Genomic DNA, 24,380 nt, shown 5'->3' on the forward strand with positions numbered 1-24,380 from the left:
CGACATAGTATTGAAACCGGATTTTAGGCTCGCTCCTTGTGGATGCAGCAGAACAGCTGGATGCCTTCAAGCATGATGATGATTCACTTGGCCTGGATGGCCCACAGGTTGGTGTCCTCAAAAAGCTTCTGACCCCCTGCAGGCCATGATGGCCAGTCTCTGGAAGCACAGGTTAATCTTGAAGTCCTAAGCATACTATCATCAGGTGCAGGTGGTGGAAGGACAGTGTGCAGATAATATATGGTTGTGGCAGAACTCCCTCAGAGCCACAACGCCAGATCACAAACAGTGAGGTGTTCTTGCCACCTGTGGCTGGCATGATCTTCTGGACCACCCTGAACATTAATTGGTTTGAACCAAGGTACATTGAGACTCCGGTTAAATGAAATACTTGGAACTACTGGCCAGCATTAGCTAATCTTTAATTATTTGTCAATTTCAAAAAACCTACCAGTTTCAGTGCAAGAAACAACAATTTCAACAGTTTGCTTTCATTTTGCAAATTAATATGGTCAATTACCAGAATTATCTACCCCATTCACATTCCTGTAACCCCAATTGGGGTTGTGAACTACACTTTGGGAACCGCTGTGCTGGTGTTTAATATTTCTGTCGAGCAACTATCTAATTTCCTTGCAAAGAATTCATGGAATCTATTACCTGAATAGTTTGCAACTGAGAATCACACAGAATACTGTGTGAACAAGTGTTTTTTCTGATCACCCCTTGAATTTTTGTGAAGTCTTAAATTTGTGCCAGCTTATTATTTTATTGTCTGTCTCTAAAGAGTACATCCCTATTTATCTTCATATTTTTGGATTTAAGATTTACCATCCGAATGAGAGAAATGCAAGTCTCTTTTTAATTCTAACACATCATCCCATGTAACATCGAGAGCAATGGCTCCCAACCTTTTATATGTCATGGCACACTTCTGTACTACTAAGAAAATTTGAGGCAGACCTTCTATTTTCTCTGTCTTCTTCCCTTACTGGGAACTTCGTTTTTAACTTTTCCCTGTTCTCTCCTCTGTTTTTAAAGTCTCTCCGTGTCTCTTTCTACTCTCAGGGTTTTTGAGCCTTTTTGAGTTTTTGCTTCTTGTGCAAGTGCATGGGAACTTTGTCTTCAGCTCCAAGTCCCATTGGTGACGCACATGGGCCTTATCAACATAAAAAAATCTAAACCGGTGCATGCGTGGATGCCCAAGATTCGTCGAGTCATGGAGATGCCAACCACAGCTGAAGGCTAAGATTAGTTTTATTTTAACTACATGAATTTTAAATTATTTTGAATCTTTTTTTTTGCAGCACATTTGGGGTTAGGGAGGGGTCTTCAAGGCACACTGGTTGGGAACCACTAATCTAGAGAATGTTGTACTTTATTACCATGTTTTTACATTTTTTCTGTGATAGGGTATTGAAAAATGTACACTATTTCAGCTGTAACCAACTAAGGTTTTGTACATGTTCAACAGCCTTATCATTTTTTTGTATCTAAATGTATAAATACAAAGACAGTTCTCGGTTTTTATTGCCTGTCTGTATGCTTACTAAAGTCCATATGTTCCTCTATATTTGTTTTCCTTGCTCATATTTACACAGTATTTCATTATGCTTCTCCAGAAACTTTAACAGCTGTTCCTCCTGCCAGCCTATTTTTGTCCCCTTGCACTTGCTCACAATAGAAATCACATTTGCTATACCTACCAATTTAGTGTAATCACATTTTAGTATTGTTTCCTTCATTCCTAAAACTCTTTCATTTCAAAATGGTTTCCTGTGGGATACCACTTATCACATCTTTACATTCCAGGAAAATTTTATCCCAATTATTTGATATCTATCCTCCAATCATACATTCCTCTCCATAAGTCCATGTTCTCCTTTTAATAGCACTTTGTCTTAGATCTGTTTGTATGTGCATTTTGTACATGCATATCTTTCAAATTCTGTATTAACTATGCCATTACAGTTCCTTACAGATTTCGGAAACAGAAGATAAATATTAATGCCTACAATTGTTTGCATTTATCTGGCATCTTTAACACACAAAATATCCTAAATTGCTTCACAGAAGATATTAAGAAAAGTTACCAAAAATCTGGTTAAAGAAGTATGTTTTTAAGGATCATCTTAAAGTAGGAAAGAGGGGAGAAGTTCAGAGAGGAAGCACCAAAGCTTGGGGTCTTGGCAGTTGAAGGGCGCACAAAGACATTCTGCAGGTTATTAACTACCTTGATCATTCCATGTTGTATATCATGCAAACTTGTGAACAGGCCAAAGGCCATCACTTTGGGTACTGCAAAGTACCCGATCAGCTTCAGATTACCTTGGAAATGCAAGGTATCTCAAAACAACAGGTGAAACTAGCCATTTCACATTGCTACTATGCAGTATCAGCAGGAGTAATATTCACCATGAACTGGATGCTGCAATCAAGCCAAAAAGATGTTCTACCTATCTCTCAAATGAGTAATGTGGTATATGAATTTCAGTGCCAGTGTGATGCTAGGCTGTAGGTCGTACATAGAAAAGACTGGTAGATTGTGTCGAACAACATGTCCCAGCTGCTGTCTGCAACAGGCAAAGTACAGACCATTCTCAACTAGTCTGTGCTTGCAAAACTCAAAACAAAATGTCCAACATTAAATGTGATTCTGCGATTGGACAACATATGCTAACTAATGCTCGTGCTAAGAATTACACTGACAAACAACAAAGATTTTCAGTCAGGCTCACACTATGACAGTCTTGCCTATACTGGAAGTTACATATATTAATGCACAGGACCTTGTTCTTTGCAGACAAAGAGCATGTACACACATTGCACTTGGTTCAACTAAATAAATTAAGTGACAGCCATTTGCTGACACATTCCTCAGGGCAATGTTTGACCAATCAGGGTCATGCTGCCTGGTTTAAATGTTCAAACAATGCTTGTCAGTTAATTGTCACCATTAACTGGTGCATTCTTCATGGCAACGCCTCTACCAATAGAGTCCACTTGCCAACCAATCTGCATTCTCTGCTCATACAATGTTACTTTCCCCTTATATTGGTATTCTTGCAAAGTGACTTGAGTGCAAGATGAAAAGCTTTGATGTCTCTTTTTTTCAGCAATACCAAGTCTTGCGCTACCAATGACAATTTTCAATATCTTTGCTAATTCCTTTGTAAGTGGCCAAAGAATATAAGAACTTTTAAATTCTTCAGGGGTATAGGTAATTAAGCAGGCTTGGACCACCTAGTCAGTCACCACTTGTAGTTGCTTCACTGGATGTATTGACCCAGTGACAGATTCCCAGGCTCAGGGTAAAGAAAACTAACTTGGTTCCCCCCCACCCCCCTGCAAAATTAATGGGAAAGCTGGATGCCTATGTATCCTTGTCCCAGTGTAATCCACAACCCTTCCAGTACTCTCCAACTGGGTCTGCAGCGAAAAGGCCATCGATTTTCGACCCATAGTTTGCCAGTAGCCAAAGAAAGATTAACTTCCTAATTAATTGCTATCTTGCTGTTTGAAGAAGTCACATTCATTCCAATTTTCCAGCACAGTTTTCCAAATCCACACAATTTTGGAAAATGCAGTCTGAACCCTTGCTATCTCTTCCTAACCTCCCTTTGGATTCTAGGATGCAAGTTGTTGAATTCTGTTGATTTATCTATTGGGTTTGACCTCGAGGTACCTCATCACTTTTTGCTGTTCCCTCACTCCTGTCACGAGTTTGCTTCTTCATCTTTTACTTTGATTATTCTCTTACACCAAATGAACCTACGGAAGATATATAAATTTCCCTTTTGTAGTTTTCCTATACGTTTCCTTTTTTAAAAATGTCTGAAGATTTCAGATTTGATGTCATCTTCCTATTCTTTCATGGGACCAAGGCATTTTCTCACTAGAATATACTGGATTTGTATCTCTTTTAAATATTTTTTGCTGATTTGCATTTCTATTTTCTAGCTAGTCTGGGCAAGTTTCAATTTTATTTTTTACTACTTGCCAAAGGTTGCTTTTTTCCAGTTTGGTATCCTTGTTCTCAACTTTTTTTATTCTTCTACGGAATCCAGTTATAATGTGGCCATTGCTTTACTTGTAAATCACCTACTAGTTTTGCTTCACTATTAAAAGCAAGACCAAATAGTTTTTCCTTTCTGAACTAATGACGGATTGCCTGAGGAAAAACATCCTGAACTTGAACCTTCTATTTTTCACCACAATGCCTACTGGTTTTGATACAGTATTAACAATTCAGCAACTGAGTTCAAATTCCAATATTGTAAAATTAAATTAAATCATTTGTGAGCTGGCATTTAAAAAACACTTTAGAAGTATGCTGGATTTTCATTGCAAACCCAAACTCCTTTTCCTACCTGGTCTATCTAGCCTGCACAAGAATCCAGTCTACATTGTGGTTGTCTCGTCCTCGGGGCAATTAGAGATGGGAAATAAAAATCAACACCACTTCGCATCACGAGCAAAAATAAGTACTTTCTTGGTATAATCAAAGTGGGGCTTGAATCATCATGTGACTGGGTGAGATTAGGTTTACACAAAGAAACAGGACAAATGCTGCTATGAGTCGCTAGAGAGAAGTAGCTCTCTGTGTCTCTCTTGATTTTGAGACTAGGATCTGCCAAAATATCAGTCTCTGGAGGCTGCTGTGTAGGAGTCACAAAACATGTGTTTTTCTTTATCTCTGTCCAGAGGGGTATAAAAGCTAGAAATCTGGCATCCACATAAGCCTATATGTTTCGTGCTAACTGATTCTGAAGAGGGATTTATGTCTGTGGGATATTATATAGATAGCTAGCTGTTAAGAATGAAATCTTGTCATGTTTAAGTATTTCAATTGGTAAATGTTACGCTAATTCTTTGTTATATTTTAATTCTTGTTAAATTTTATTTTAATAAAGGTTCCCCAGGGGTCAGTAGAATCACACCTGGAGTGAATGCCTTGTGCTCGCATGAATGCCAAAATTTAAAATAAGTTGCGGTCTAGGTTAACTTCAGAATATTCTTTGGAGTTTCTCATCGGGCCCCTAACATGTATGATTCTATGATCATCAAGCAAAACTGATGATAACATTTCAGGGTTAGCAATTGTATATGCTATTTCGGAGTTCAAAAACTAAGTTGGGAGTTATTTGCCAATAAAATCTTAGCTTTAATAACTTAAGGCATCTACTGTAATTCCATTTGAGTGGAGGATTTCCATACTTTTCCTGGTATTGGGTGAGAGCCAGTCTGCTCTTGATTAGTAAAATAAACTTGCTTCCTTACTATAGCTATATGCTATACAATGTTTGTAGTAAGCTGTTGTATTTCCATTGTGAATGGATAAACTTGGTGCATAACTGCAATAATTTAAATTTTGATATTTTGATGCATGGCCCTGAAATAACATTAACATTTTACAAGAGAGATCCTACAAATAGTATTAAAGTGAAATATTGTTGATACTGGAATAGAAACAAAATGCTCAGCCGCTGGCAGCATCCACAGAGAGACAAACAGGTAAAATGTCAGGTCAATGACCTAGCGTTCTGACAAAGTTATTGGCCTGAAACCTTAATTCTGCTTTAGTCTTGCCATACATGTTACCGAACTAGCTGAGCATTTTCTGTTTTTGTCCCACAAGTAGTTGTTTGCCAGATGAAACTTATCATTTTTAGTATTGATTGAGACCGGAATGCTATGTTTTACACTAGGTAGTTCCTTGCTGTTTTTTTAATAGTCCCTTGGGATCATTTTGATGTAAAATAATGGATTAAAATTTTGTATGTGGCAGATTCTATAAATAATACAAGAACGTGAATGAACTTGAGCAGAGCTTCAATTTTTGCTTAAAATGTAACACTCTGATACGATTCATCCTTCACACCCTCTTGAAAATTCCCTGGATTATTAGTAGTGGTGCTACCAAACCTGTCTTGGTGATAGACATTGAAGTCTCCCATCCAGAGTATTTCCTAAGCCCTTGCCACCCTCAGTGTCTTTTCCAAGTGGTGTTCAATCTGGAGGACAGCACTCCATAGTGATATGCAGTCTTTACACCCACTAGGAATTTGGCTTGGATTATTAGCGTTGGTGCCTCTCTTGGTGATGGACATTGAAGTCTGGACCTGTGCCACCCTGGAGGAGTTCTGATTCATCAACTGAGGGGTAATGGTTGGTGGTAATCAGATTTCCTTCCCCATATTTGACCTGATGCCATAAGACTGGACCCTGTGTTGAGGACTCCAGGGCAACTCCTCCCTGACTGTATACCACTATGCCACCACCTGGTGGCTCTGCCCTGCCAATGGGACAGGAAATATCTAGGAATGGTGGTGTCTGGGGCATAGTCATACAGCATCGTACCTTGCAGACAATGTCAGGTTATTGCTTGACTAGTTTGTGGGCCTGCTCTTCCAATTTTGACGTAAGCCCTCAGATGTTAATAAGGAGGACTTTGCAAGGTTGATGGACCTGGTTGTGCTGTTGTCATTTCCAGTGCCTAGATTGATGCTGGGTGGTCAATCTGATGTCATTCCATTTCAGACTGAGTGACTTGCTAGGCTATTTCAAAGGGCTTTTAAGACCCTACCACGTTGCTGTGATTCTGGAGTCACTTGTAAGTCACACCAGGGAAAGGTGACAGATTTCCGTCCCTAAAGGAGATTAGTGAACCAGATGGGTTTTTACAACATTCAACAATGGTTTCAAGATCACCATTACTGAGACTGCCTTTTAATTCCAGATTTATTAATTGTACTCAAATTTCGTAGCTATCATGGTGTAGTTTGAACCAGTGTCCCCAGAACATTAACCTGGGGCCTCAGGATTGCTAGTCCAGTGACATTGCCGCTATGCCACTGCCTCCCCTCTAAACAGCCTCCCCTGTCTTTTATACGTGCAAATTTATCTCTGGCTGAAATTTTACATTCAAAAAGGTAGCCCAAAATTGCTTTCAATACTCCATTTGGGATCTGACCTGAGCCTTATACAGCCTCGGAAGTAAATCCCTGCTCTTGTATTGTAGCCCTCTCGACATGAATGCTAACATTGTATTTGCCTTCCTAACTGCTGACTGAACCTGCACATTAATCTTAAGAGAATCTTGAACAAGGACTCCCAAGTCCCTTCTGATTTCCTAAGCATTTCCACATTTAGTAAATAGTCTATGCCTCCATTCCTCCTTCCAAAGTGCATAACCTCTCACTTTTCCACATTGTATTCCACTTCTTTGCCCACTCATCTAGCCTGTCCAAGTCCTTCTGCAGCCCCCCTGCTTCCTCAATACTGCCTGTCCCTCTACATATCTTTGTATTATCTGCAAACTTAGCAACAGTGCCTTCAGTTCCTTCCTCCAAATCGTTAGTGTATATTGTGAAAAGTTGTGGTCCTGGCACTGACCCCTGAGGCACACCACTAGTCACCAGCTGCCATCCTTAGAAAGACCCCTTTATCCCCACTCTCTGCTTTCTGCCTGTCAGCCAATCCTCTATCCATGCCAGGATCTTACCTTTAACACCATGGGCCTTAACTTATTTAACAATCTCCTATGTGGCACCTTGTCAAAGGCCTTCTGGAAATCTAAATAAATCACCTCCACTGGTTCTCCTTTATCGAACTTCCTTGTTACCTCCTCAAAGAATTCTTAACAGATTTGTCAGACATGATCTCCCCTTGACAAAGCCGTGTTGACTCAGTCCTACTTTATCATGCATTTCCAACTACCCTGCGATCTCCTCTTTAATAATGGACTCTAAAATCTTGCCAATGAAGTCAGGCTAACTGGCCTACAACTTCCCATCTGCTGCCTCCCTTCCTTCTTAATCTGAGCCAAAAAATGGCACCTATGACAATGCAAGTCTTTCAATAATTGGGTGGTTGTTGAGCTTGCATGCTTGAATCTTGGAATGACAGTTGAATACACAAATATATGACATTGATGTAGTGAGCCAAAGTGACACCAGGACTAATTACACACTAAAATCAAGGCAATTGCACAACTTAAACAATGGCAATTGAGAAAGAACATTGCAACAGTGTAAAATTTAATTGTGATTTACATGGGAATTTTCTAAAATGTAACTTTCATACATTTATTCAATTCCTTGTATAGTAGGAAATTACAGTTAATTTAGAAGTAGGGGAAGGAGGACGAGAGGGGGGAGTTAATAGTGGGAAATGAGGATATGGCTGAGTCTTTAAATAAGTTTTTTGTGTCGGTCTTCACGGTGGAGGACACAAATAGTTTGCCAAATATTAACGATAGAGGGTTGGCAGCAGGAGAAATACTTAATACAATTAATGTTACCAGAGAGGCAGTGCTGGGTAGACTAATGGGACTGAAGGTGGATAAGTCCCCGGGTCCGGATGGAATGCATCCCAGGGTATTGAAAGAAATGTCAGAGGTAATAGTGGATGCGTTAGTGATTATTTATCAAAACTCGTTGCATTCTGGGGTAGTGCCGGTTGATTGGAAAACGGCTAATGTTACGCCGCTGTTTAAAAAAGGAAGGAGACAAAAGGCGGGTAACTATAGGCCGGTCAGCTTAACGTCTGTAGTAGGGAAAATGCTGGAATCCATTATTAAAGAGGAGATAGCAGGGCATCTGGATAGAAATGGTTCGATCAATCAGACGCAGCATGGATTCATGAGGGGAAAGTCGTGCTTGACGAACATGTTGGATTTTTATGAAGATGTGACGAGGGCGGTTGATGGAGGAGAACCGGTGGATGCGGTGTTTTTGGATTTCCAAAAGGCGTTTGATAAGGTGCCCCATAAAAGGCTACTGAAGAAGATTAGGGCACACGGAGTTGGGGGTAGTGTGTTAAAGTGGATTGGGGACTGGCTATCCGACAGGAAGCAAAGAGTCGGAATAAATGGGTGTTTTTCCGGTTGGAGGAAGGTAACTAGTGGCGTGCCGCAGGGATCGGTACTCGGGCCGCAACTATTTACCATTTATATAGATGATCTGGAGGAGGGGACGGAGTGTAGGGTAACGAAGTTTGCAGACGACACAAAGATAAGTGGAAAAGTGAATCGTGTGGAGGACGGAGAAGATCTGCAGAGAGATTTGGACAGGCTGAGTGAGTGGGCGAGGATATGGCAAATGGAGTACAACGTTGAGAAATGCGAGGTTATACACTTTGGAGGAAATAATAACAAATGGGATTACTATCTCAATGGAAACAAATTAAAACATGCTACCGTGCAAAGGGACCTGGGGGTCCTTGTGCATGAGACGCAAAAGCCCAGTCTGCAGGTACAACAGGTGATCAAGAAGGCAAATGGGATGTTGGCCTATATTGCGAAGGGGATAGAATATAAAAGCAGGGATGTCTTGATGCACCTGTACAGGGCATTGGTGAGGCCGCAGCTGGAATACTGTGTGCAGTATTGGTCCCCTTATATGAGGAAGGATATATTGGCATTGGAGGGAGTGCAGAGAAGGTTCACCAGGTTGATACCGGAGATGAGGGGTTTGGATTATGAGGAGAGGCTGAGGAGATTGGGTTTGTACTCGTTGGAGTTTAGAAGGATGAGGGGGGATCTTATGGAGACTTATAAGATAATGCGGGGGCTGGATAGGGTGGAGGCGGAGAGATTCTTTCCACTTAGTAAGGAAGTTAAAACTAGAGGACACAGCCTCAAAATAAAGGGGGGTCGGTTTAAGACAGAGTTGAGGAGGAACTTCTTCTCCCAGAGGGTGGTGAATCTCTGGAATTCTCTGCCCACTGAGGTGGTGGAGGCTACCTCGCTGAATATGTTTAAAGCGCGGATGGATGGATTCCTGATCGGTAAGGGTATTAAGGGTTATGGGGATCAGGCGGGTAAGTGGTACTGATCCACGTCAGATCAGCCATGATCTTATTGAATGGCGGGGCAGGCTCGAGGGGCTAGATGGCCTACTCCTGCTCCTATTTCTTATGTTCTTATGTTCTTAAGGAGAAAGACGACCCAAGAACGCCTGCTGTAAGAGCTTCATCATGCTTTTCCTGAGCCCCAGATATAAAGTTGCATTATTGCCTTCTGTTTGTGTTTTGTGTATATTTGACTTGGGCTTAGTTTAGAGGAGATTACATTGTCTGGATCGAGAAAGAGAGTTGGAAGTTCATGAATTAGGGACTATTTTTTTTCCAGTGTCGATGGATCTGAATCAGAGAAACTGAAATATATTGATAGTGAGTTTCATTACAGGAATGAAAGATATGTGCCGTGAGGGTGGGTGATGTGAAGAGAGTTGAATCATGGCCAAATAGATAAATGGATGAAGGTTGGATGTCATTGATACAGAGGGAGGAAAGAGGCTTGGAAAGTTCTAATGTAATGGCAAGAGTGCAAGCATAAACTATCAGCTCTAGTACAGATGGAGCAAATTAAATAGCCAGGAACATTACTCTAAGCAACCAGTTGATGCTGCCATTAATTTCTTCAAAATTGCCATTAATTTCTTCAAAATTGCTATTAAATGGTTAAATATTATCCAAAAAAATGTCAGTGTTAGGATCCCAACTGATATTACTGGACATGAAGGTCCCAGAATGGAACCCTAGCTCCATAGACCGTAACTTTTACTTTTATAGAAATGTGGATAAAAAGAATCACAGGACTTCCAAATAGCTTTTTAGAAAAGAATAAAATATTAATTAAACATGAAAAGATCGCCTATAACACAATATTCCCTCACCCATCTCTTCACAGATTTTAAAGGGCAACACAAGTTACAAAGTGTATCTTGTACTGTACGGTTCTCAGCAAGTACACAGTCCCTATAAATCAATAAGCCAACTGTGGTCAGACGCACCTCAATCTGAAACTAAACCTGGCAGATGGCACCCAATACAACTTGTGTGGATTTCCCATCCAAGCCCCAAAGAGGCTTATCACTGTGAGCCAGGTGACTTCACTGGAACTCCAATTTTTACATGAAGGTTTCTCAACGCCACACCCAAAGACACATTTTAGAATCTTCTCCCAAACAATGCTTTCCTCTCAGATGCTTCACCATGGATCCATTTCCAGGGTTTCAATCTTTACTTTGAGTACTCCTCTGCCTTGAACTCTCATGTGCTTTCAAGGTTCCACACAATCTCTCAGGTACCCAACCACACCAACAGAGCATCATTGCTTCACAGGTTGTAAGATATCACCAACCTTAGGATTACTTCAGATATCTAGCTTCTTGCTAGTCAACTTCACCAGGCCTGCACCTTTCAGATCTGTCTTTAACTGGGAGCTTTTCTCTGCCCTTTTCTTTAACTTATGAGAACAGCAACTTGTTCAATTTCCAGTTCCCTTTGTCCTTTTGACCTCAGTCTTCCGGGGACTTCTCTTTTATTCCCTAGTTTCTAGAACTGTCTGTACTTTAACTTCTGGGCTTGCTTTCTTCCCATTACTCCATTGTTCATCATCTCTGCTTTTGGCAGTTTCTGTGAGAGATGCTCAGAAGCCAAAAGTGTTGGTAGATTAATAAACTCTTCAACAGAACAGGTAGCTGTGTCCCTGTTACTTTTAAGCATTTATGGATAATGTGTATATGTACTGGAGAACAATTTGCTCTCCTCACCTCATTTTTAAGTAGCATTATGCTGATCTGTGAACACTGTCAGGAAACAGCTACCTAGTTCCAACTGCTGCTGGGTTCAGCTGAAACTAAACTCAAAAGGTATTTCTAACTTAAAGTAGCCTCTGGTTCCTAAATAATAAAGTAATCTTTCTTTACACTTGTTTGTTTTCGCAGAGTGGTAAACACTCTAATCACAATACAGGCACAGTTTCTAATGAAACCAAAACTTCCACATATGCAAGCACCTTTGTTTAACATGAATCTAACTAAAATTTTAACCCTTTTATAGAACCACACAGTTAAACTCCCCTAAATCTGTATCATATTTCTAATACCCAAAAATCCAAATATAGATCATTTAAAATTGCCTCTGTTTCCTGACAGTGTTCACAGATCAGCATAATGCTACTTAAAAATGAGGTGAGGAGAGCAAATTGTTCTCCAGTACATATACACATTATCCATAAATGCTTAAAAGTAACAGGGACACAGCTACCTGTTCTGTTGAAGAGTTTATTAATCTACCAACACTTTTGGCTTCTGAGCTTGAATTGAAACATTAGAAATCCTTATAAGCAACATGTGAGACATGCTTCAATTATGATATGTTGCCATGGAAGTAATTAATTGGGTTTGTGTGTATTTACTTTTGGTTATTTCATGTCAAACTAAGAAAAATCTGTTGCACTCGTGGTTCTTTGTATGCTGACTAACAGGACTTTGGATAGTGAGGTAATGCAAATATTTTCCTTCAAATGCATTATACTACAAAAGAACACATGTTTGGGTGGAATAAGTCGAAACAGATATAATGAATTAACAGCACTTTCAAAAAATAGTCAAAATTGTTCAAGGGATATTTTTTGAAATGGCTACCCCTACACTGAAGTTCAATGTTCCTATTTATTTTTGAAGTTGGCATTAATGGATTTTGTGCAGCATTGCTTGCCTTTTATGCTGGTTCAAAATTATAAGAAGACAAATGGGAAGACTCTGTTCTGTATTCATCTTGAAACAGAAGCAACTGATTTAGTGCGCAATATGTTCATGGTTGGTTTTTTTTTAAAGGGATAATGGTCTTTTATTTTGAAATCTGATGGAAAGGACACTGGCAGATAATCACACTTGAGTGTCTGAAATAGATTGCCATCTTAGAGTTAAGTACTACTTACAGGCCTGAACATCAAAATCTCAGAAGGATATAAAAACGAATGAAATAGATTCACTGTAAATATTGGTCTGTTCTTTCCGCTTCTCAACTTTTTATTTTAAAACCCAAATCTGTTTCTTATTAACTATTGGACCTGATTTTCCTCTGAATGGAAAGCTTATGGTGCCTAGTCCCACATATTTTTCTATTGAATTTTGCATGGCAAGTTCTCTGTTATCCAAATTCTGCAGTGCGCTCTATATGGCATTTGTGAACAGGCCAAGCTTGTCAAATGACAGAACATGCGCAAGGGGCTGAATGGCCTACTTCTAATTATTGTGTTCTTGTGTTGTGTTTAAATAAATGTATTGACTTACCAATCAGATTGCATTTACCCAGGAATTTTTCAATCTAGAGAACCAGCCATGGTTGAGTTGGTAGCACTCTCACTTGTGTCAGAAGGTTGTAGGTTGAAGTCCCATTTTAAAATGAGCATAAAAATCCAGGCTGACACTCTAATGCGGTACTGAGGGAATGGTGCACTGTTGTCATCTTTTGGCTGAGACGTTAAACCGAGGCCCCATCTGCACATTTAGAAGTCTAAGATCCCATGGCACTACTTTGGCCATCACTTTACTGTTTGTGGGAGCTTGCTATATGCAAATGCGCTGCTATGTTTCAACATTACAGCAGTATTTGCACTTCAAAAGTAGGTACGTGGCTTGAGATCTCTAGTGAAAGGTGCTTTATAATTGCAAGCCTTTCTTTTCTTTGACTTCTACTGGTTCTGCTATTCAACCAATTATCAGCCCATGTCACAAGGTCACCACCAATTCGGTGCACTTTTAATTTTTGCTAATCCTATGTGAGGACCCTTGTTAAATATATTGGTTGAGTGTCAAATGCTGGTCAAGACACCAATATTTCCCCCACTGTTCTTCAAATAGTGCATTTGCTTGAGAAGGCAGATGATTCCTGTTTAATTTTTCATCTGAAATAATGGCATCTCTCAGTGGAGCTTCAGTGCTATGCTTGGTATTTAAGTTATGCTGAACAAAGTTTCTTGTGCATTTTTGTGGCTGTATCTCTATACGTTAATTCCTAGATTGGCCATCTAAAATTAAAATAAATTACACAATAGGATGTAATTAGTGTAATGCATGGAATATTCCTATCTTTGTAACTCCTGTATTTTAAAAAATATAACAAGTAATACTATTTGGATCTGTTTTACTTAAAATATTCTCTTGTTTTCATTACAGGCAAGGAATCTACAGACTGGCGAGCTGGCTGCAGTTAAAATTATCAAATTGGAACCAGGTAAGCTAAATTTAGCAAAACTATGTATTGAATCTTAAACAGATATCAATAAAATATTTTATCCTTTTATAGGCAGGCTGATGAGAGTAGATTTTAAATCTGCGCAGATAAAAGCTAATGTTTTTTTTACCCATTGTTTACTAAAGCTGCTTCAGAGTCATTTACTAATATGGTTTATTAACTTTCCAGGAAAACTTGCAGGGATATAAAGTACTTCTGTTGTACTAAATTTTGATATAGTTATCCAAGTTCTTAACAAAAACTGTTTAAAGCAAATTTATATGAGCTAGGAACATAAATATTCAAATTGATCCTTTTTATGATTTTGTTCAAATGTTTTTGCTTGCTTGCCTCCCACACTGAAGGCATGTGGAAGTATTGTTTTTGCCTTTTAGTTTGTTTGTCTGCAAACAATATTTCTCAAAAACTAATGGGTGGACTCAACAGAACTAGTACACAGGGTATAGCCCAAGGAAGAACTGATTAGATTTTGGCGAAGATGCGGACCCAGATATTGGGATTTTTAAAAAGGATCTGTTAATATTGGTAGAAGGGGCAAATTGACTTCCAAGATGGTTTGGGTTACTTCATTTACAATGTTGTTTGTTTTAGAATGTTGCGAATTATCTCTGCTTTTGTGTTGGAATTTGTAACAGCTGTACCTTTTTGATATGGTAGCAGTATAGAATCCCTACAGAGCAGAAGGAGGCCATTCGGCCCATCAAGTTTGCACCAACTCTCTGGCAGAACATCTGAGGCCCATCCCCCGTCCTATTCGCATGATCCCATATATTTACCTGGTTAATCCCCTAACTTGCACATCTTTGGACACTAAGGAACAATTTAGCATGGCCAATTCACCTAACCACATCTTTGAACTTTGGGAGGAAACTGGAGCACCCAGAGGAAACCCAAGCAGACACTGGGAGAACGTGAAAACGCCACACAGTCATCCGCTATTGAAATCGAACCCGGGTCCCTAGTGCTGAGATGCAATGCTAACCACTGTGTCACCGAAATTTGTGATTTCTTTAAGGCTGTGGAATCTGTTTTTTACCAATGTTTGAGAGGACTTTTAAGAGCTTGTATCAATTGTAATTTTCTTGCATAATAAGAAATACGGCTCCATGTGATCTGAGGACCCTTGACCTGGAATTAGTGCCAACAGGAAAGAAGCAAGGCTGAACTACAAGCTGAAGAGTTGGGTAGTGAAGGCGATTAGCACACAATTGCAGAGACAAAATGAAAGCAGACAGGAATTGTTGTGACGAGAAAAAGGAAATCAGAGGTTCGTTTCTCTGTTTGGCAGTAAATGAGCCAGGAGCTGTTGCAGATATGGTGCAAGTTGGCTTTATAAGATCCAACTGTGTGATTAGCTCGGAAATTTTAAAGGTCTGTGTGTTTTCCAGATGTGGCCAGACCATCAGCTGGATTGTTACTGCTTGGTTAGTTGAAAATGATCTCTAGAAAGCTACACCACCACAACTGTCATGATCTAAGGGAGAGAGGGTTCATAGAAGTGTGCCTTACTGATTATCATCGTACTCAAAAAAAAACCAAAGGTGATTGTCCGACAGAATCTCTGACCTCCTGTGTATGAATAAAGAGCAGCATATAGTGAAACCATGTAGCTACATACTGCCACATTTGTGCAGGGAGTGATGTGAATGCTTGGATTTGCGTAAGATGCATTTTTGTTGCATTGATTTGTTTAAAGTGAACTTGCCTATTTTATTTGAAGTATTGATTATCTTTTAATTTGTGCTTAATTTATATTGATTCAGATTTATGCTAAAGTAAAAATTGCAAAAAATAGCATCTTGTTGGTAATTTCTTTTGGGGGCATTTGGTTTTTGGTTCTCCACTGGGATCATAACGCAGCTGCCAAAATGTGAGCAGAGCTTTCAGAGCAAGTTGTTGGATGTGGATTGGCCTGATGCCTCCTCAATGAGATGGAAGTGCTTAATGAAAAATTTTCTCAGCTATGTAATTACAAAAGCTCAGCCAGACAGGGAAAAGCTTCAAGGAAGAACTGTATATGTAACAACATTTGAATTAAAGCAGCGTGCCGGAGGTATGCACTCTACTGAGTGCCCTTTTCACTACAACATCTACCATAGAACCACATAATTTCCAAGGGAACTGTACTAACTGTAAGCTAATGAAAGATTTTGTATGTGGGACAAATGATGTAATAGTTATTTTTCTGTGAAATTATACTTTATTGCCTCTATCATTCTTCCTACCAAAATGAATTACTTAACACTTCACTACATTAAATTTTATCTGCCCCATGACCATCCTCTCGAAGTCCTAAACTATCCTCCTCAACATCTCACAATATTGTGTGTTTCATGTTTGGGTGGATGGGTGAACGGGAATTGGTGAGAACGAGGATACAGACAGCTGTGCTTTGGCTAAGTTCAAGTCTAAGGAGGGGACACCAAAAGATTGGAATGGTCAAGTTGAGGTAATAAAGTCATGAATGAGGGTTTCAAGCAACAGATAACCAGAAACGTGATGGAAATGCATGTAGCTGGTCTTAGTGATGCCACTGATGTATAGTCTGGAACTTGTCTCCATGTCAAATGGGATAAGTTTGAGAGTGGTTTGATTCAGCCTCAACAATGATCATGGAGTAGGTGGCAGGAACTGAAGACATTGTCTATAGTCAGCCCAAAGTTTTGTTGGAGGGATTTGTCTCCTTACCTAGGACTCTGTCAGATTAGCACCATGACTGAAAACTGGCATGGACTTTGGGCCAAATGGTCTTTGTCTGTGTCTTAATGATTCTGATTCTATGGCAGACCAGTACCAAAGACACTGAAGAGGTCGAGCGAGGCGACGGCAAGGTAGATCTAGATGTCAGGTCATTTGAAGTTTATTTGACACATTTTAACTAATTTCCCCCATCTCATCAACCTCCCTTTACTGCTTCCTTTGATCCTCAAAGAAAATTATGCCTTTTTTGGTATTATCTGAAAATTTTAACACCATTTCCTTTAGGCTTAAATCCAAATTCACACCCATCACTTGCATCCAGCTGCTCTAAAATGTTTCGTTAACTTCACTGTTTTCTCCTTTCTAGCCAATTCCTAATCCAAAAGCAGAATATTGTGGATGCTGGAAATCTGAAATAAAGACAAAGTTCTGGAAATACTCCAGTTCGGACAGCATCTGAGGATAGCGAAAGAGAGCTCCTTTTTCAGGGCAATTTTTCAGCTGCACTTGTATGTAGCTCCCACCAGGTGTATCACAGCCATTCAAGGCAGCATTAATCTTAACCACAGCATAACCCAATTGCTAACTTGGTTTGCTATCCTTGCAATCTGACCAATTCTCTCCTCCCCAGCACCATCACCACCGCACTCCCTTCCCATCCTGCACAATTCCATAGCTTTTGATTTTGGAGAATAATTTCTCACATGGTTTGCCAAGGGCTTTTCAAAAATGCATGTGCACTGCATTCATTCCATTTCCTCATCTACAAGTTGTCATTTCTTTAAAACGATTTTGAAGATTTTTGAACTCGGTTATCTATTTTAAGATCTTTGGCTACTTCTAACAAGTGATAATTTTACAGATGTCTGCACCAACACGTCAAACGCACTGAATATTAACATGCAATAGTCTATCTTACTGATGTTGCTCATTAATGTACAAAATACTTGCCACCTAATATTTCACTTTCTAAATTTACCCGTGGTACGTGAAATTTGTCCATCCAATGGGATCCTTCAAAATCAATTATCCAGATTAGAGGTTTCATTCAATAAATGTTTATTCTGGTCAATTTAGTTGTGATGAAGGCTCTGGAAAGTTACATAGGTTGACTTAAAAGGTTTATTTATGACTTTGTATACAATAAAGTGATAGTTCTGATTTAAAGCATGGTTGCAATGCAATAACTACAAAAATCAGATTTCTAAATAGAAAGCATTAACTCTTGGGTTAATTCCTTTTCTCTCTCTGATTTATGACACATGGAAATTTATCCTGTCATTTAATCAGGCTTAATTTTAATACAGGAATTTAAATTTCCTTGTGTTATAGCCACTTGAATGCAACAGCTTCATGCTAGGAAAATATCCAAGTAAAAATATACTTGGGCATTTGCATGGGATAGGTAAGTAAACACCTCAAAGCTTTCCACACATTATAGTTGGCGACCAAATCTAAGTTACCAGTTGACAAGTTTTTTTCAGTAATATAAACAATTGATACTCCTATCATCAGCTGCTATTCTCTTCACGTCTATCCATAACTATTGCAATGATACCAAAGATGTGCGGGTTAGGTTGATTGGCCATGCTTAAATTGCCCCTTAGTGTCCTGAGATGTGTAGGTTAGAGAGATTAGTGGGTAAAATATGTAGGGATATGGGGGTAGGGCCTGGGTGGGATTGTGGTCGGTGCAGATTCGATGGGCCGAATGGCCTCTTTCTGTACTGTAGGGTTTCTATGATTTCTATGATACCTTCAGGAAGTTCTGAGAGCAAAACCTTTTCAGATTTTCTGTGAACTGAAGTGGTTTAGATTGCTTGGCATTAATTGGTTTGATAGTCTGTGTTTATCTGTGACAGAGAACTTTTAACTTAATTTTTGACTGGCAGAAAGTGTTATTTTGGCTGGTAGCAAATGATCCCAAGCTATAGTCCCTCTTTGACAGGCAGACAGTGAATTGGAGCTATGATTGTTCCAGCCCATGTATTTCCAGCATTTTGTCTATTTCAGATTTCCAGCATGCATGAGCATCCATTCTTGTGTAAAATTTCTCAATCAGGAATGCTTAGACGAACCAAAGTTTTATTTCTGCAATCTGCTAAAGACTTGCTGGCTTAGATTGAATGGTTAAAATAAAGGTGAGGCTATAAGTTCACGAAGTTACTAAATAGTAAATTGGACAAAAGCCTCTGGCGACCACACATACAGATAAATGTGAAAATGAGGAAGTTGCCCTGCTTCTCCAGAAGCAGAATCATAGTCAGAGGTTTACAGCATGGAAACAGGTCCTTTGGCCCAACTTGTCCATACCACCCTTTTTTTTTTTAAACTTCTAAGCTAGTCCCAATTGCCCGCATTTGGCCCATATCCCTCTATACCCATCTTACCCATGTAACTATCTAAACACTTTTTTTAAAAAGACAAAATTTTACCCGTCTCTACTACTATCTCTGACAGCTTGTTCCAGACACTCACCACCGTCTGTGAAAAAATTGCCCCTCTGGACCCTTTTGTATCTCTCCCTTCTCATCTTAAACCTATGCCCTCTAGTTTTAGACTCCCCTACGTTTGGGAAAAGGTATTGACTTTCCAGCTGATCTATGTCCCTCATTATTTTATAGACCTCTATAAGATCACCCCTTGGCCTTCTACGCTCCAGAGGAAAAAATCCCAGTCTATCCAGCCTCTCCTTATAACTCAAACCATCGAGTCCCGGTAGGCATCCCAGTAATTCTTTACTGCACTCTTTCTAGTTTAAAAATATCCTTTCTATAATAGGGTGACCTGTACTGAATTGTACACAGTATTCCAAATGTGGCTGTACCAATGTCTTGTACAACTTCAACAAGATGTCCCAACCCCTGTATTCGGTGTTCTGACCGATGAAACCAAGCATGCCGAATGCCTTTTTCACCACTCTGTCCACCTGTGACTCCACTTTCAAGGAGCTATGAACCTGTACCACCCGATCTCTTTGTTCTGTAACTCTCCCCAACATCCTACCAATAACTGAGTAAGGCCTGCCCTGGTTCAATCTACCAAAATGCATCACCTCGCATTTATCTAAATTAAACTCCATCTGCCATTCGTCAGCCCACTGACCCAATTGATCAAGATCCCGTTGCAATCCGAGATAACCTTCTTCACTGTCCACTATGCCACCAATCTTGGTGTCACCTGCAAACTTACTAACCATGCCTCCTATATTCTCATCCAAATCATTAATATAAATGACAAATAACAGTGGACCCAGCACCGATCCCTGAGGCACACTATTGGTCACAGGCCTCCAGTTTGAAAAACAACCCTCTACAACCACTCTCCGTCTTCTGTCGTCAAGCCAGTTTTTTATCCATTTAGCTACCTCACCCTGGATCCCGTGAGATTTAACCGTACGCAACAACCTACCATGCAGTACCTTGCCAAGGGCCTTGCTAAAGTCCATGTAGACAACATCAACTGCACTGCCCTCATCTACCTTCTTTGTTACCCCTTCAAAAAACTCAATTAAATTTGAGACATGATTTTCCAGTCACAAAGCCATGCTGACTGTCCCTAATCAATCCTTACGTCTCTAAATGCCTGTAGATCCCGTCTCTCAAAATACCTTCCAACAATTTACCCACCACGGATATGAGGCTCACCAACCTGTAGTTCCCAAGCTTTTCCCTGCAGCCCTTTTTAAACAAAGGCACAACATTTTCCACCCTCCAATCTTCAGGCACCTCACCTGTGACTATCGATGGTTCAAATATCTCTGCTAGGGGACCCGCAATTTCCTCCCTAGCCTCCCACAATGTCCTGGGATACACTTCATCAGATCCCAGGGATTTATCTACCTTGATGCGCTTTAAGACTTCCAGCATCACCACCTCTGTAATATGTACACTCCTCAAGACATCGCTATTTATTTCCCCAAGTTCCCTAACATCCATGCTTTTCTCAACAGTATATACTGATGAGAAATATTCATTTAGGATCTCGCCCATCTCTTGTGGATCTGCACATAGATGACCTTGTTGATCCTTAAGAGGCCCTATTCTCTCCCTAGTTACTCTTTTGCCCTTTAGCTATTTGTAGAAGCTCTTTGGATTCTCCTTTGCTTTATCTGCCAAAACAATCTCTTGTCCCCTTTTTGCCCTCCTGATTTCTCTCTCAACTCTACTCCTGCACCCGCTATACTCTTCAAGGGATTCACTTGATCCCAACTGCCTATGCATGTCATGTGCCGCCTCCTTCTTCTTGACCAGGGCCTCAATATGCCGAGTAATCCAGGGTTCCCTACTTCTACCAACCTTGCTCTTCTCTCTAAGAGGAATGTGTTTACCCTGAGTCCTGGTTAACACACTTTTTTGAAAGCCTCCCATTTACCAGACGTCCCTTTGCCTTCCCACAGACTCCCCCAATTTTGACAGTTCCTGCCTGATACCATCAAAATTGGCCTTGCCCCAATTTAGAGTTTTAACTTTTGCGTCAGACCTCTCATTCTCCTTAGCTATCTTAAAAGTAATAGAATTATGGTCACTGGTCCCAAAGTGATCTCTCACTAATACTTCTGTCCTTCCTTAGTTCCCAAGAGGAGGTCAAGTTTTGCCCCCTCTCTCGTTGGGCCAGCCACATACTGAATGAGAAATTTTTCCTGAATATACTCAACAAATTTCTCTCTATCCGATCCTCTAATACTATGGCTGTCCCAGTCAATGTTGGGAAAGTTAAAATCCCCTACTGTTGCCACCCTATTTTTCTTGGAGCTATCTGTAATCTCCTTACATATTTGCTCCTCAATTTCCCACTGACTATTTGGGGGCCTATAGTACAACCCTATTAGTGATTTCCCCCTTCTTATTTTTCAGTGGCCGAACCCTCGGATATATCCCCACAGTACTGCCGTGATGTTTTCCCTAATCAAAAGTGCAACTCCCCCTCCTCCCTCCTGTTCTATCTTTCCTATAGCATCTGTACCCTGGAACATTGAGCTACCAGTTCTGTCCCTTCCTTAGCCATGTTTCAGTAATTGCTATAATATCCCAGTCCCACGTACCCATCCATGCCCTGAGTTCATCTGCCTTGCCTGTCGGGTCTCTTGCATTGAAATAAATGCAGTTTAATCTGGACTTCCCTTGCTCTCTGCTCTGCTTTTGCCTGATCTGTCTGGTACTAGGATTACTGACACTGCCTTTACGACTTAATGTGCTCTCTTTAACTCCTGTGCTGTCTTCAACCTTCTCTTCTGTCTCCCTACTGCTTTGGGTCCCACCCCCCTGCCAAACTAGTTTAAACCTTCTCGAGTGGCTCTAGCAAATCTCCCCGCCAGGATATTGGTCCCCCTCCAGTTCAGGTGTAACCTGTCCCTCTTGAACAGATCATTCCTTCCCCAGAAGAGAGCCCAATGATCCAAAAATCTAAATCCCTGCACCAGCTCTTAAGCCACACATTCAACTGCCTAATCCTCCTATTCATACTCTCACTAGCACGTGGCACCGATAGTAGTCCAGAAATTACTACCTTTGAGGTCCTGCACTTTAGCCTTCTGCCTAACTCGCTATTTTCACACTTCAGGACCTCATCCCTTTTCCTACCTATGTCGTTTGTACCAATATGTACAACAACCTCTAGCCGCTCGCCCTCCCCCTTAAGTATGTCCTACAATCATAATCATGTCTTGCCAAGGGACTCCACTTTGAAAGATAAACAGTGGTGTGGGGTACTTGGTAGCTAAATATGCTAGGCAAGGTTAGGGCTTATCATTTCAAGTGTAAGTAAATGATAAATGGAGTGATAAGACTTGATTATCACCAGTCAACTCGTATTGCATTGAAAATTTCTTATTTCTTTAAACTTTAATAATTGAATTTGAAAAATTAAAAGGATTTTTTTTACTTTGTCTCTTCACTTAATTGCACCTTTCTCTCTCTCATTCACATTTTATTAATTATACAAATTTATACTTCCTGTTTCAGACTCTACATGTCTCAGTAAAGTTTTCTCAATTTGATTGGTTAAAGGGAGATGCAGTTTCTTTTCCTATTTTCACAGGTCCTAGATCCCTTCCAGAGGACGCTGTGCTATTCCTAATCGCCACACATTGAAGTGCAAATATTTCCTGTCATTTAATCAGGCTTCATTTTAATGGGTTGATGGCAATTTATAACTTTTACATTATCGCTGCTTTAATTCATGCTAGAAAAATATTTGCTGTTTTCTTATGTCTCCACATGGGGATATTTGTTTATTTGCCTCTGCAAAATCAAGGGCATTATCTGGAGGATGTGTTACGTGCACTTAATTCTATTCAGTTCTACAACATAAACTTGGTTTTTAGTTGTAGCAAGATAGCCAAGTGATCTGCCAGAGTGAGATTTATTGGTATTTGCAAAGGTTGAAAGTTTGTCGTGATAACCCATACTATTTCCATTATGTTTCTCATTACTAAAAGGGTTTATTATCCATCCTACAGCCTACTATCCCAGGTTGCTATTCATTCCAATTCATCGGAATATGTGAACTGAGGTGTGGGCTACTGTGCTGGACAAGATTATATTAACCGTGAACACTTGAATCATGTCATAAGTAATATTAATATTTTATCTTTGTTCTTGATAGCAAATCAACAATCTTTTAATCTGCACACAGCTGTATAATCTGACATATTCAATTGTCTGGACTAGCAGAATATATAGTAAACATCCTATATCTGTGTTCTCCATGGTAATGTTAAGATTCCCTCTAAACTGTATGGCTAAGCAGCAAACCAAAAACCCCACACAGGTCATGCATACTTTGGTCCCTTTAAATTACCTTGCGTTTGCACTTGTGAAAAGGAATTTAAAGGGCCACACACTTAACTCTCACTCAAACAAAATTAGAGGGAACGTTTATCAGGTTTGCAATGTCTAACCATCTGTAATCTATCTTGTAGGTTTGTAGACTCTCAAGTTTTTCTCATTATATCCACATTTATGAAAATTGCCTTTGTTAAACTTGCCACACTTTCATTATACTCTCCCCACAGTGGTGCTGCTGTTCCATTTGTTTTGTCTTCCAACTCTTTTGGGGTTCCCAAAGGTGTGGCGTGCCACACTGGTGCGGCGAGAGAGGCTGGCGGGAAGATTCAAGGACAATCAAAGAAACATTTAAACATTCATGTATAGAAACCCGTAGAAGTTTCCAGAATTCATGCCATCTCTCTTTGTGTTAAGACTTAATACCAGTGTGGCACGCCGCACGCTTTGGGAACCACTGGCTGTAGGAAAAGCTGATGTTCCAACCAATCTACTACTTTTGTTTTCCAAATTATTGTGAATTTTGCTATCTATAAATTAAAATTCAGTTAATACATTTTTAAAAATCAGAATATGTAGCTCTACAAGAGACAGGGAATCACTTCCACGCCCTGGTCCACTTATTTCTTGCTTCAGTTTAGGACTAGTGCACCTGATATTGACTCTCCTGTCCTTGTGCTGTGCTACAGAATGTTGACTGGTGGCAAATATTAAAGGCAGATTTCAATTCTCTGGATGTCCTGGCCATCTTATTTAAACTGCATTCAAGTTTTTTATATTAAAAAAAACTTTAATTGCAATAGTATTGAAAGGTTTTTTTGTAAAGAATAACTCCAATTGCAAAGTT

The 24,380-nt window shown here is 39.9% G+C and overlaps 1 protein-coding gene across 2 annotated transcripts in view; it reads left to right on the forward strand.

Annotated features, from left to right (window-relative positions):
• map4k5 (mitogen-activated protein kinase kinase kinase kinase 5) overlaps positions 1 to 24,380 on the forward strand; it is a 157,773-nt gene that overhangs the window by 11,307 nt on the left and 122,086 nt on the right. For both annotated transcript variants that reach the window (XM_078233958.1, XM_078233956.1), the window contains exon 2: positions 13,971 to 14,028. In XM_078233958.1, the coding sequence (XP_078090084.1) occupies positions 13,971 to 14,028 (58 nt within the window). The remainder of the gene's footprint in view (positions 1 to 13,970; positions 14,029 to 24,380) is intronic.

This window comes from Mustelus asterias, chromosome 18 (genome assembly GCF_964213995.1).
Source record: "Mustelus asterias chromosome 18, sMusAst1.hap1.1, whole genome shotgun sequence".
Lineage (NCBI taxonomy): Eukaryota > Metazoa > Chordata > Chondrichthyes > Carcharhiniformes > Triakidae > Mustelus > Mustelus asterias.